This window comes from Taudactylus pleione, unplaced genomic scaffold, assembly GCF_031769625.1.
Source record: "Taudactylus pleione unplaced genomic scaffold, aTauple2 ptg000078l, whole genome shotgun sequence".
In the NCBI taxonomy this organism is placed as follows: Eukaryota; Metazoa; Chordata; class Amphibia; order Anura; family Myobatrachidae; genus Taudactylus; species Taudactylus pleione.
Genome location: NW_028284480.1, coordinates 1,414,991 through 1,430,523, shown reverse-complemented (window position 1 = coordinate 1,430,523; position 15,533 = coordinate 1,414,991). Strand labels below are relative to the sequence as shown.

At 39.9% G+C, this 15,533-nt stretch overlaps 1 protein-coding gene across 1 annotated transcript in view; it reads right to left on the bottom strand.

The window, feature by feature from the left end:
* Positions 1-706: 706 nt before the first annotated feature.
* The window catches only part of KIAA1671 (KIAA1671 ortholog), a 216,504-nt gene continuing 201,677 nt past the window's right edge, over positions 707-15,533 (bottom strand). The window contains exons 9-12 of the mRNA XM_088467891.1: positions 13,312-13,427; positions 10,927-11,063; positions 4,583-4,664; positions 707-3,033 (exon numbers count right to left, since the gene is read on the bottom strand). Of these exons, the coding sequence (XP_088324017.1) occupies positions 4,586-4,664; positions 10,927-11,063; positions 13,312-13,427 (332 nt within the window). The 3' untranslated portion in view covers positions 707-3,033; positions 4,583-4,585. The remainder of the gene's footprint in view (positions 3,034-4,582; positions 4,665-10,926; positions 11,064-13,311; positions 13,428-15,533) is intronic.

Genomic DNA, 15,533 nt, shown 5'->3' with positions numbered 1-15,533 from the left:
GAGGACCACATTTGGGAACCTCTGTATTATTGTATTGTTCTGGGTTGATTTTGCTGAGTCTTTTATTATTGCAACCAAATAAACTGTGAAATAGAGCACTGACACTCCAATGAAGTGCTAGCAAAGAAAAGGGAGATTTCCATACCATAGAGCAGGGGTTCCCAACCGCGGTCCTCAAGGCACACTAACAGTCCAGGTTTTAAGGATAGCCTAACTTGAGCACAGGTGACTTAGTTAGCACGTCAGGTATTTTGATTTAACCATCTTTGCTCAAACATGGATATCACTAAAACCTGGGCTGTTAGTGTGCCTTGAGGGCAGAGGTTGGGAAACATTACCTTAGAGACTTGAAATCTGCACAGCTGCAGATCATGCATCGGAACCTCAGACTGACCTGGATCAGCCCCCTTTGTATCATCCAAGACTATAATGGGAGCGGGGACTACGGCTTTATAACCCTAATCTGCTTTCACAAGCACATTACCTTTATGTGGGGAATGGTTATAATTTACTTGCATACCGATTTCAGTCCCGTTGTATTTGTGTGCATCTCAAAGGCTGAATAAAAAAAATAGATCTCAGTCCATCTTTTATATGAGCAGTATTTAGCCATCAGCTTAAATATGCTTCACTGTTGAATCTAGACTAAAAGGACAAAGGAGTAGGTGACAAATAACACAACACACTTTTTTTTAAATATGTATTCAAAACCAGTTTTATTGCAATATCATTTTTGTATAATGGATTTGTGTATATATTACATAATGGAATAAAACTAACTTTGTCACAGGAGCAGCAAACAATACAATCTGCAGCAGGTCACTCCGCATTAAATAGCCTCTTTACTAGCATCTTCTGCTGGTACAGTAGTGCGACAGTAAGTGCCATGGTGTCTAGGAGTATCTACAGGTGTAACTTGTTTACAGTAGGAGTGATACTGAGGATTCAAATATACAATGATTTTAGCCCCCCTTCTTATTGGTGGTCATGTCTCTATGATATACATTGCTGGCTTTTTGGGGAGATAAAGTACCAAAACAACATTCATACCAGCTACTACAAGCCTGGGTTGTCATTAGTGAGGTTTTGGTTCACAAACACTTTTTATTTTTGTGAAGGTACTTATGGCAATGTATTTATGTCATGTTTAAAGCCATTAAAAGAAAATATACACCCATGTACAATCTATTTTAGGATGAAATTACCCATAGTCCATAACCTGCAATAAATGTTGTTCCTGCCAGAGAAAGGGTTAAACTGGAAGTGTAAACTATGTACTGCAACACATTAATAAATGTGACAATTTTAAAAGAATGTGATGTATTTTAAAAATAAATGAGGGATATTTTTGAAAGTGGCAGCACTTTAAATTCCCAGCTTTAAACACCAAAATATATCAACTAAGCCTATAAATTGTAAGACTGAGAGCAGAGCCATCTCTGTCTCTGTTATCAGCCAGCCTTGTTTTATTACGATTTTGCTCTCACCAGGGACCCTGATGACAGTTTGTATAAAACGTAAACGTTGGAATCACATAGCAGTGTAGCAGCCTAAATGTATTGTCCTGTTAGTGACGACTGTTTGTACTGCAGACAATATATATATAAAATTTCTTTTTGGACTGACAAATTTGATTTACTACAAAACACACGTTGAGCGGTTGAAAATGCAGTAAAAGGATTAAAATTTTTCAGTAATAAAATCTTTGCTGCCAGTTTTGCGAATATCTGTTCATGTGGATTTTACTTTATTACTTCATGCAACGACCCGGCAGCTTCCACTCCTCAATAAAAACAAATGTGTGAAGAAATAACAGTCTCTGTGCATGATCGCAAATAATGATGAGTTTTATTTAAGAAAAAAAAAAAAAAAGAAAAGGCAGAATTTGCCCCTATTAATGATTGCTCATTTTAACTTGCTCTCTCTGGCAAAAAGTAAAACATATTGCACACCTATACAGCATGTAATGCTTTTTTTCCCTATACACTTACAAGAAATAATCTGGAATTTATCTCCCATTCCACCAACCAAACTGATCTACAAAGGCATGGTCAGCGACTTCATTATTCAGCTAATCGGCTTTGATGGACTCACTAGCTGGTCCATAACACAAGGCATCACAATGTTGTCAGTTTTTCATTTACACAATGTAAAAACCTGCAGCACAAGACACAATAATTGCAATGGTCCCCATTTTACAGCATGAATTACAAGTAAAACGCATGAGAAATTTACACTGATTCTGAACAGGTTAAAAATTATTGCCGTTTCCTCCATATTCATGTCTGGCACTACATAGACCAGGAGAGAAAAGACCAAGGAAGGGAAAAAACATTGTTGTTCAGTAATAAAACAGTATCCTACAGAGCCCAAAATAAAAGCAAAGAAAACCAAAAAATAAAATGTGTCCATTTTGACATTGTCTCTCCTATTAACATTTTTAAAAAATTATTTTACAAAAAGTAGTCAAGCGTTTTTTTTTGTTTTTATTGGCAGTAAACATTTTGTTCTTTTATATATATATATTTATATACTCTGGGACGAATAAATCATCTGGATAGTGAACAATAATATTCTAAGCGACAAAAAGATAAATTCATTTGTGAAGTTAAAATTTTTCATAAACAAATACAAAAGTCAGTGTTTTACCCCCACTCATTCTAATTGAGTCTTCCACATACAGAACATGTTCACACATTCGCTCCATTGACAGGTGCTAGTGGCCACTGTCCTGACTCCCTTCATGTTAAAAGGTCATCAGGAGGCATGACCTTTGGCTTTTTTGTACAGCTCTGTTTCAAGTAGAAATCTTTTTTTAAGTTTTAAAGTGACTTTTCTCTCTTCTACAATAAAATACATTTTTGTTTGTATCTGTGTAAGTACTAAGCAGCTTTTTTTTCCGCAAAAATGGGAAGGCACAGAACACGTTGCAGTTGAGATGAAGCAAGACAGCGGAAGGGTGTGCATCTGTAGGGCTGGGTGGATTAAGGCTTATGTTAGACTGCTGTGTCCTCTTCTAGTCGAGTGTTGGTTCTGGATAAAAGAAACAGGATTTAGTTACAAATTAAATCAGTGAAGATCCATTTTAATGTAAACAAACGTAAAACTGACAGCACATGTTCTAAAGTGAAGAAATTTTGGTATAAAGTTCATAATTTTGTCCAACAGATTACGAAGAGCAATCTTCCTTTTTCTTGGGAAGCATTTCTATTAGCAGATTTTTCTTCCTGGGCTCCAAATCTAATTCAAAATACATTGTTGCCATTATTAACAACTATTATAACCCAGCAAAATAAACTGATTTTACAGTATTGGCTATCAAAAGGAGTCCCGTCTTTAGAAATGTTGAATGCAATATATTTTTATAGACGCGCTGCTCTTTTTGATATTGAAAGGGGAGTCAAGACCTTTATTTTGAAATGGGAAAAATACTTTTTACCCATTACTACATCTGATAATATTATGAAAAGTTTTTGACAATACCACTTGGTCTCTGATGAGACGAATAACTTGACAGCTAGGATCGGTACATAATGATATCACTTTGTAGGATTTACTCTCACTGAAGAATAGCTAACAGAATATATAATTATTATATGTTTTGATGTTTGTAAGAGGATTCATTCTATTTTTATTGTATTTTCATTACATTTTGTTTCTTTACCTTTACTTATTTTATTGTATTTTTATTATTTTAATTTTTTCCTTTTATTGTATATCTAGTTTGTTGACCCTGAGTCTAATAGTATTTAATATTATAAATACGGTCTATATATCTGGTTTTGGGGGGTATGTTTTAGACTCTTTCCTTTTCCCCATAAAAAGTAAAAAAGACAAAATTCAGATACTCAATATTTCACAAAATGTATGTACTTTATTGCATATGTATGTTCTTTATAATGCAAGGTATACATTTGTTGTAACATTTTTTGTGTGTGTGTAATTTGTACAGAATTTTGGATATAATAAAAAGATATTTAAAAAAAAAAAAAACTGACAGCACATAATTCCAGTTCCGTGTATAAAAATCAATTCATAATAAAAATCTTATGTATATAATATCATTTCAAGCTGATTCCACAAACATGAAAATGAGTTGAGGGGATATAGATGGCACCAGGCATGGGCAACCCAATTTGTTAAAATGTCTCTGCCTTTTAGATGTAGTGGAACAGAAGATTTATAGCATGTGCAGCCAACACATCATATTGCTAGTAACAATGCATTTTAAACACAAACATGTTTGATATGTATTTTCACCACTGTAAAAAAAAAATTAAAAAAAGCCCCTCTAATAAGTATTTTCAGTGCTGCATACGGGATTGGAAAATATTGCTTACAAATGCTAAGAAAAACAATTGCAAAATATTATATTATTATAAGAGAGCAGTGCCTGTAAAAGTAGTGTTAAATATAAGGGGCCTGCTGTGTCCTAAGGGGTTGTGATGTTTATGTCTGGGAATGAGTTCAAGGATTAAAAAATAACCAATTGTATGACACAGTGATGCCATAAAACCCTGTGGACTGCACACCATGTATATTCATTATGCACACATCACAGCAGGCAGAAAAACAATATCACCTGTTAACTGTGGTTTTCATATTGGCTCTGTCTCTTCTTTGACTTCAGCTCTTTTAACCACTGGGGGGAGCCACCAGCCGCTCTGAAATCAACATAAAGCAACTGAATAATCAATTCTGTAAATTCCAGACTATTAATAGTGTGCGCTACACATAAATAACACGCTTTAGCTGAAAAGCCATATCAGCACAGCTGTGTGGCAAGGGGGTGAAATTGCAGGTTATTTCTAATAACAAAAGGACAATATATATATAATATTCACCACTAAACAATGAATATGGTTACTATTTTCATTGCTTAAAATACAGGTGGAGGGAGTTAATGTGAAAGAAAGGGTGCAATGCACTGCAGCACGGAGAATAGATCTGCGGCCACTCACACTGTGCATGCAAGCGGTGCTAGTGTATTGCTGAGCAATTAGCAATGCTCAGGCAAACTTTCTCTGTCTTATGCCAGCATACACTATACAATTATTGGGGCGATCCGCCAGATATGAGCAGGTCCCCTCGATAATTGTAATGTGTGTGCGGGCAACCAAGGGTAAAATATTTTTCGGTCAGGCATGCCGGATTGTCCAGCATGCCCATCAGATGCAATATTTTGTATGTTAAACGTTGGCCGCATCAGTGTATGCCCAGCCGCGGCCATGGAAGGAATGGGGAAATGTCTCCTGCCCAGGGATGGAGTGCAGATATCTGGCCCAGTACACTGTGAGGTATCTCGCAGCGTATGCCTGTGACAGCTGCAGGGTGTCAGGCTGCCAGATAAAATGTCTGTAGGTCTGACAGGCATTTTATCTGGCAGTGTATGCCCAGCATTAGTTTTACATATGGAACTTAAACCTAAACATAGGTCACAAATCTCCAATGATAATCTGACTTATTAGAGCTTTCCCAGTGACATGGGGGCCTGGTGCTTAGCACTGCACTGATTCTGACCCAGACTACTATCTGCAGGGAGTTTGCATTCGTCCTCTCTCAGCAAATAAATCTGCATCTAACTATATTGTCCATGCTATAACTAGTTTTGCTAGTGAAATTCTACCCTAAGCTCCGCCAGGACAAGACAAGGCAGCAACATGATTTTCTCTGGTCAGTACCTCTAATAGATGCTCAGTAAAATAAATTAACACAAAAATGTTTAAGTTGCCAAGGAAAAACAATATATAATACATATAGTTGTAACAGAAGTCAATAGTCAAAGTAAAGGACAAAAGTCCTTATAGGAGACTACCCCAATAAAAGTGAAAATTGTGGGAACAATCCTCCTCTAAGCTCATGTGACAGCAACAGTTATAATCACAGAATGCCACACTTATTACTATTCTGTCTCGCTAGGTGCCGACCCATCAGCAGAAGGAGCCCCACCTCCCCTAGTAATACAGTAAATATAAGAAGTCCAAGAGCCCCATATACGGTCATATTTACGTTTACGCTTGGTATATAGAAACCTCTCATGCCCAACGACCTCATTCATAAGCCTATACCAGCTAATGCAGAGCCCCTAGAGGCCATCCATGTTTGAGCGCTGCAGACTTTAGCAGGGTCAGTGAATTAATGACATATTGACCAGTGAATCGATTGACCAGATCACAGAAACCCAAACCAAAAATACAACTTTTGGGGGATGAAAGATGGATCTGACCCCCCCCCCCTCATTCTAGCAATACAAATGGTGACCTGGGCCCAAAATGATTGGACAGCAGAGCATTCCCAGAGAAGATGTCAAAAACTTCAAGGGAAGCACTTTGAGTACACCGTTCAGAGGCACCATACTTGAATTTACGCAGAATCAAAGCTACCTTATGAAGTATAAAAAAACGTAATGTTGGAATCGCACTGCAGAGGTGGCTGACAAGGGGCTGCGCACCAATAGAGACTACTCCTCATCCTCCAGAGGGCCCGAATCCTCCTCCCATTTAAGACTTGCAGATAGTGGAACGACAGTACGATTAAGTCATCATAATCGTACAGTCATTCCTCATCCCCTGCAGTGCCTACACTGAACTATATATCGTTCAGTGCAGACACCCTCCCTCATCCTTGAACATGGCCAATCTGTCGTTATCGGCAAACTGACCGGCATGTTCAGGCGATGATTGATGTCGGAAAAAAACAGCGGGAGCGCGCATCGCTGGTCGTTTCCGACATTAAACTGCCTGATTTATGCACGATTAATGAGCGATTACGTAATTGTTCAATCGCTCATTTATATCTGAAAGTGGATACGCAGCTTAAGCGACGTCAATTCAGCAACAGAGCTCTCAGCGAGCAGGTATGATTATATTCTAGAGATCAGTCTCTCTCTCAATGGAGGACTAAACAGAGCGGGAAAAGGGCATGACAAAGCTGTAAAAAAACGGAACAAAGTTCGGAATCCTAAATTCATTCTGATTAGCCTCAAAAGGTTTTAAGAACCTCATTGCTACACAAATGTTGGAGAAGAGACTACTCAAGCACACCATAAAGGACTATCTAACTGGGCCAATTCTCCAAGGCTAGTAGAAGAATTCCACAAGGGCAAATCAGGGTCCATACCCTCCCCCCTACCAAGGTACGGGTTTGTTTCCAAAGTATGTGACCTTGTGCGACCCAGGGAGCTCCCCCTCTGGGACAGCCACCATCAAACAAGAGTTGTAATGGAGAATGCCCTCTAGAAATAGTATCCACCAATAACGTATGAAGAGCCTTGCTCTCATCACCCAAAACCCAATCTGATAAATGTATCAATCGAGAGGCCATGTAATGGAGACAGAGATTCGGGAGTGCTAGACCTCCCAATACCCTCTGCTGATATAGGGTCCTAAGCTGATCCTGAGGCCGCATGTTTGTCCTCACTAGTAAAGAAAGGTAACTATCAGATGGGAAATACGAGGAGAAATATAAACTTGGGTCTGCTGAAATACATATAAATGTAGGGAAAACTACCATTTTAATTGCCAAAGGTAGTTTATTCCAAACATGCATAGTCAATTTGTGGCTGGACATAAAGGGACGGATGCAATTAGCCACGAAAAGACGTGGTTTTGTGAAAAGTTTTCGCAGGTGTGAACTTTTTGCCCAAAAAGGTGAATCGTGCAATCCTATTGCCGAAGCTTTTGCACATGCGAGTTCTCCATAGACAAAAAACTGTCGAAAAATTTTCAACATCTCAGAGCAGCTGAAAAGTTGTGCAAAATCCCTATTTTGTGACTAAAATGTGTGGACTTGGTTCAGAACCCCTTGGACACACCTCTAATGACAAATAAGGCAAAACGTTTTTTTAATTAGCTTGAGTTGGCCAATAACTGCGTCATTTTTGGGTGAAAAAAAAAAAGTGTTGGAAAATTAATTTAAAGTAGTGGAAAAGGTATTTTAGGGTGTGTCTGTATGGATGGGATGTGTTTTAAACATTGCAGGTGACTGCACCTGGTGTATTTTTTTATGTTTTGTAAAAGCGCACTTTAGGACTCAAAAGTATATTTGCATCCATTTTAATGTACCCCTAATTTAACTGTAGAATTTATTTTGCCCCCAAAATTGTTTTTTTTTTAAATAAATTTTCTACTGTTATACAAATATGCATATAACAGTCATTTCACCCAGCTTAAGAACCCCAAATACTTTTATTAGGGCCATTAACACACTTCTAAATAGATTTCCAATGTCAGTTAGCCTTTTTATGGGTCACAGACAGATTTCCCCAAAAAGTGCTGTACTTTTTTGTGGGTTACTCCACAAACAGTTTTCCTGCATATGCGTTTTCACATCTTTTGTAATAGCATAGTGTGAAAAACGGTAGCGCACATAGACACAAGATGGGGAAATATCGCACCAAAACGTGCGAAGTGTGCGAAAACTTCCCCAACGTTAAGTTTTCGGTTTATCACATCTAATTGAATTGCCCCCTAAATGGGACAAAATCTGACATAGACGAAGGGTTCCAAATTCCCAAGTATTTAAACTGGGAAGTCCAAATATAAATCAAACTTACATTTACAGTACCTGCGAGCTTCGCAGGAAGTGTTCTCTAGCTGATGTGTGTACTCTGCCTATGCGGGTGCAAGCATCAGCTACCGTAACTGCATTTATGTTTAATTGAATCTGTCCCTTAAAACTAGAATTATACATTTTGATTACAGATTTGTATATTCCTGTGTGTATGCTGCATTTGAAGCCTTGTAGTGAAGACATACAAATGGAATAGCGATGGCAAACAAGGGTAACTTATAGGGAGGTAGAATATCTTTAGTAATGCCTCATGCATGTATGTAAAGTGATATTCTAAAGAACCTGTGTGTTCTATTTGGTAATATCTCCATGTGTGGGCACAGACTGTAGATAGGGCACATTTAGCTATGAAGTAAAGACATGCTGAACTTTATATCTAAAAGATATACTCATTTATGATTGTAATATGCAAATGATCTAACAAACTAACATGGCATTATTAGATCTTTATATTTACCTTACCAAAATTAACTATTTTGCACTTACCCAATTGTAGCAAATGATACTATATACTATAGTAAAGGCGAGCTACTAAGTGCATGACTAATGCTGACATTATACATCTACATTTGCACAATCGCTCCAGGGTGAGAAAGCCAATCTATTTGTGCACCAATAGGACTGGGCGCAAAATGTAGCTTCTCTCTTTATGTCAGAAGCTTGGTAGGTAGTGAGTGCTCCTGCGCCTACTTATGTACCTACGTGGAAACAGAGGGGTGGATAAGGCACTGGCACATACTTTACAAAAAAAAAAAAAAAACATTAATAAACATTAAAAAACATCCCATGCTCTTCACACTGATGCTGCCCAGCCTATAACCCAGATGCCACCAACAAATGAAATATTTGCAAACAAAAGGTATAAGCAATGTCACTTGTAAATGTGCCACAAGCATACAAAATGAATAATCCACAAAGCGATTGTTTGATGTATTTTAATATGTTTTATCTTCATCTCTCAACTGTTCATACATATGTAGTGAAGGAAAAGTAGCCTATTGGTGAAATCATCTAGAGAAAAGCACCCTAACAGTCCTTATTAACAGGCGGCCATATCAAGACCATAGGGCTTCATAGATGCAGACTCTGTCCAGCTTTCAAATCTTGTAGTATGGAAAGTAAATCAACAACATTGAATATGGGTATGGTACTGAATAACGGAATTTATCATGTGACAGAAAACACGACGTATAACTATTAGAATAGGACTGTGGGCTACAATATGTGGGCCTCATTCTGTAAGGATCGTATGCAGGCAGCTTTGCAATAGCGATCCTTGCAGACATGGTAATGCAGCAGGAGGCAGCAGACTGTCAATCACTGACAATCTGCTGCCAGTTTGCGTGCAGCCTCGCAGAACGGGTCAGGCGCCTGCGCAGTTTCCCAAACATCGGGAATCGGCGTTCAGCAGTGCACTAGCGTGCGCTGCTGAATCAGACCCTGTGTACGGGACTTTTCCTACAGTGTAAAAAGAGATTAACAGAACATGTCAAGTAAATCAGGAGAGGTTTCGAGAAACGTTCAGATTCACAATATTTAGAAAAGGTAAAGTCCGTTAAAATAAAAAGTCAAAGGAGAAATGATTATAAGCCGCCTGCGAGCAGGGCCCTTGTAACGCTTTGTCTGTGTTATTACCCAGTCTTGTTCTATTACTGTTTTGTTCCCAATTGTATAACGTAATAGAATATGCTGGCGATATATTAGTAATTGTTATTAAATACTTTATTAATAATAGTAACACAGTATTGGCCACCATAGAAAAACAACCAGAAATTAGATGGTTGTCAGAGGACTGAATTTAGATTTTATTTTTTTTGAGAAAGATTTAATACTGGCCAGCATAGTATAGTATATTATTCTGCATTTATACAGATCATCATCGGTTTTCACCAACTGATTTCTCAAATGTCCTTCTTTTCCGCACTGCAAAAGGACATATGGCTAAGGAAGAAAACAACATATTGGAATGATGGAATCCCACATCAGTACAAGGCAAAGACATTGTGGATTCTTCAGTTATGTAGTGCAGGAGCATTGCTTACACCTCCAGCTTGTAGTATAAGGCAGCTTGCACAAAAGGGTTACAATTAAAAGTGAGGGAGTAACCAAGCAGTACTTCTTAGTGGTAGTAAGTAGGACTTTGCAGTGCCATTATTACAGTTATATTTCTATTATATGCATTTCCTATACAACCCACAATCTCACAAAAGAAAGGCCAAACTTATTTTGCAGGAGTTGTTTCAAACACTGTGATGTGTATATGCACCTGGCTATTTTGTACATTCGTGAATGACCTTTAGGGTATGTATGTACCAGAAAAGTAGAACCATCTGATATACAATATAGTCAACTGACCTGTCTTGTATGTCTGCAGATGTTGGCAGGAGTTTGACACCCATTGTTCCTTGTGGTAGAGGGGATTTTGGCGACTTTGAAGGTTGAGCTGAAGCTTCACTACTACTTTCTGCATCTTGCCTTTTCCGAAGTTGAGCCTATTGAAAGAGACAGATCTAAGTACTGAATGCAGCAATGAAATCATTTTGTGGTGGGTAGAAGAGACCATGTTACTTTACCATGATTGACCTAAATATTGATTCATAAAATGTGAAGCAAACCTTAGTATTTCCCCTCACCAGTGTTTTGGCATTAAACATATGTACATTGTATTAACTGTATGTCACTTTTTTGTTAATCTAACATGCAGTAACATGAAGCGGAGTACTAGATTCAGGAAATCATCCAATCCCGTTTTCTCCTTTGCAAAATTGCTCTGTATGGGACAATTACATGGCTCCAATGTAAGAAAGTCTTTCTTAGCTGGAAGCATTTGATATCAGCTCTCACGCACCTTCATATGGAGTGTCAGCAGATCTCCAATTCAGTGCAGCTCAGTGGTCAGGTAATAGCAGAGGAAGGAGGGTGGGGATAGGGGATTATGCTATAAAACTACATGAAGAGAAAAGGAGTATACAAAGCCTCTATGCTCAGTACTTCATTGACTGAGGTTGTTGTGGCCATAGCCTAACACTTGGCAAACTGCTTCTCATTAACACAGGGCAATGTCTACTTCCAGGTAACCAAAGTGATTTATGCTAATAAAGAAAACATCTTTATGGGATTGCAGCTTTCAGACCCATCTCTATGAGGCAGTTATAGCAGTAAGCTGATACAGCAAATCACAATGCAGCCAAGCTGCCCACACACACATAGGGATAACCTTTTCCAGGTAATGGCTGATCAGAACAGTCAAACTTTTACACTCACATTTTGGAACAAGGTGTGCTACTCACACAATAATAACCACAACATCCTACAGGAAGTGATTTGCATTGTAAATACAATATTTGCATAGGTACCATAAGGCAGGAAAACATAACTTCTTCAACATTTATGCTGACACCAACATTCCCTGTATCATTAAGAAAGCACTGATTCATTGGCTTTGTGGTATTATATACAAACTATAGTGGCTATAGTTTAACAATGATGTAAGACGAACATGCAGGACATTAAAGTTATCGTAAAAGTCTTAATTTTAAGGCCCGCTAAACTGTAAATGAAAGACATTTTATTTGAGGAGAAAACCTGCTGTTCCATACAGTGGGAGGGTAGGAACATAGAGTGCAACCTTAATGCTGTACAACTCATTTAGGAGAGTCCTGAAGAACAGCATATTTTCAAAAGCGTGCTACTGTCATATCGTAATTGTACAGTGTCACGGTTCTCAGTGAAGAACTGTAAAGAGCAATCTGAGGTGGAAAAGGGTAGAGCACTTGCTATACTTAAAAAAATGTAAATAAAATTATTTGGGGCACTTTATCCACATCCTCACCAACCTATAGTAGATATATTTTGCTGGGCCCCAGATTAGGTTTGTAATAAAATTACATTAAGGCTACTTTAACCCATTTCAGACAACCCCAAATAGTTATACATCCTGCTATATCGGGCCTTAGAACAGTCACTTCCAGAAGTGTGCCTTGGAGCCATCTCAGAACACTGGGGTTACTATAGAAACTCTGCAATGTTATTTTGACGTGAGTTGGGACAATGCCCATATTAGGGTGACCCAATATACATTGCCCCTGCACCCAATCAATATGATCATCAGTACTTCAAGTAAGCTGACAAAGTGGAAGTACACGGGAGACCTGGATAAGATACTACAGCACCCCTAGTGGAGGGCAACAAAACAAACTCATCTCCAACATTACAAGACTCACCTACACCAAGTGACAAAAACATTTCATATGTGTAACAGAGAATGATTGTTGCTCAAATATGTAAAAAGAAAATTTTATGAATCCCCCAAATTTTGCTTGTCCACCATCTGCTCTGATTTCCCCTAAACACTATAAAGACATTTGCAGCCATGTATACTCAACATAATTTACTTTAAAATATAATAATCAAAATAAAAGTATGTATTTATGTTTCTGCACTATACATTTGTTAGAGCTGGCATACAGTATACTTAACACCACTATACTAGGAAGATAAGAATAAGAAAATTCAATTTTGGGAAACATTTCTGTGCATGTACTAATAACTGCCTGAAAATAACTAACTAATAGAAGAATCATAGAAATGTTTTTTTTCCCCTCTGGCTATTAACGTATGAAGTACCCTCAGTCATGAAGAGGTTAAAATAAAAACCAGGATTTCAGCAACCTTCCCTGATATCAATTTAGGTATGAATAGCATTTTCAGTACGAGTGACAGCTGACTGAATTCATTTACCATCAGAGTGGAGTGGTCCATTCCAGGGAACATTGGCATCCGCTGGGTCTGAGCTGAAGACCTTTGGGGCTTTTCCTCTTCTTCATTCATGTCCTCCTTTTTCTGAGGTTTGTCATCTAAAATACCAGGGATATACAATAATCACAATATTACAACATACTGTAGGTGCATCCAGTCATGTTAAAACAAAAAAAAAAAAGACGGCAAAGATAAGCGAAGTACAGCCTGTGCTAAGGAATGTACAAGTGGGAGCTTTCCATATGAAGTATTAGGTGTCTTCATGGTGTAAATAGTTTCATGAGAGACTGCAACTGTTTCTTAAAATGTTCTTTGGAAAGGATTTACTAGAATATAGCCAATCATACTGCCTCCTTCTACTAGTATCCTGTGCTTGGTAAGTATTTGGATGTGAATCAGGATATACTGTATCAGTACACCTCTCTGCCACTAAAAACCCTTTTAAAGATTATAGCCCCTTTTGAAATATAGTTGTCACAGGGCCTCATTCCATAATTGCCTACCCTCCCGATTTGGTCGGGAGCCTCCCGAAAATCGGGTGCCGCTCCCGACCTCCCGGGAAGGCAGGCAATTCTCCCGGCTGCCGCTCACCCCTCCTATCCCCCCTGCTATAACCCCTGTAACCCCCGCAGCAGGGGGGGGCGATGACGCGATTCACGCCATTTTGGCCCCGCCCCCTGCTGCACAATGCCTATTTTATCGGCATTGTGTAGCGGGGGTGGGGCCAAACTGACGTGATCGCGTGACTCCGCCACGCCCACAAGTGACGTCACCCGACCGGCCACTCCCCCTTGTCTCGGCCACGTCCAACCCGTCCTGCCGATCTGGCTGCTCCCTCCCGGAAGGAGCAGCCAGAATGTTGGCAGGTATGCTTCATTCAGAGATGGAAGCAATGGCAATTTTGACGCAGATTTTGTGCATGTGTATAAGCCGCACTGTGCACGTGGTGTGATTATTTTGCAATTCCGCATGCACAGAGAACCCATATGCAAATTATGTGACAAGTCAGCGTTTGGGGGAGGAAACAGGAAAAATGCAGGTATGTATTAGCATTTAAACGCTGTTAAATGGGCGTGAATAAATTAGCCGTTGCAATTACCTACGCAGCATCAGGAGACCTGCAGTGTTTGCGGCTGGTCAGGCCTGCTGCAAGGGCAATATTGCTGCTCAATGTGCGTCGATGTTACTGATAGATGAGAAGACCATGGTGGGCATCCTTATGCTCTGGTAAGCTTTGGAACTACTAGCATATTTTTGCAGCTGCGCTCTGTACAAAATCGCAGTTGCGATCGCAGTGTCGTCCCTCTCTGAATCAGGCTCACAGTCAAGGTTGTATCTAGGGTAGTGCGGCTGGTGCCATCGCAACAGAACGCTGGATGCCCTGGGGCGGAACTGACCCCCACTACAATCTGTATTTTCTGGGCATCTGCTGCTGTGTGCCCAGGCAGCCCTTCTCTCACTTCGAAGCTCCGCAAGGCTGTGACTGTCCCGGCTCCTAAACCGTGTGTTGGGAGAGATGTCATAATATCTCTTACACAGTGCCCCCCTTAGGGAGCAGGCGCTGGGGACACAGACATGAGGGCGCTGGGGACACAGACATGAGGGCGCTGGGGACACAGACATGAGGGCGCTGGGGACACAGACACGAGGGTACAGGTGCTGTGGATACAGACATGAGGATGCTGTGGACACAGACAGAGTGCAGATGCTGGGGATACACACATGAGGGTACAGGTGCTGGGGATATAGACATGAGGGTTCTGAGGATACAGACATGAAGGTCAAATTGTGTTGGTCTTTCAGTGTGGGTAATATTGGGAGATGAGGTCTTCTGGGGTGATGTCTGTGGTTTCTATTTTGGCATGCACTACAGGGGGTACGGCAAGGCCATGCCCCGCCCACAAAAGACCACACCCTTTAAAGAATGATGTTAGGGGATGGGGTGATCTTTCTGGTACAGGGCACCAAAATGTCTATGGCTCTGGACACAGTATCATTGCAATGGAGGGCCTGTATTACAGCACAGAGGGCTGATTCAGACCCACTCGCGAGCGCTGGCGCTCGCAAGTGGGTCGATGTTGGCCCAGTGCGCATGAAGGAGGCAGCTCCGTCGTGCGCATGCGCGAGACCCAGATAGCGACGGGCAAGCCGTCGTTCCGGGCCTCGCTACAAAGGGGGCGTGCTGTCGATGGTGAGTGACAGCA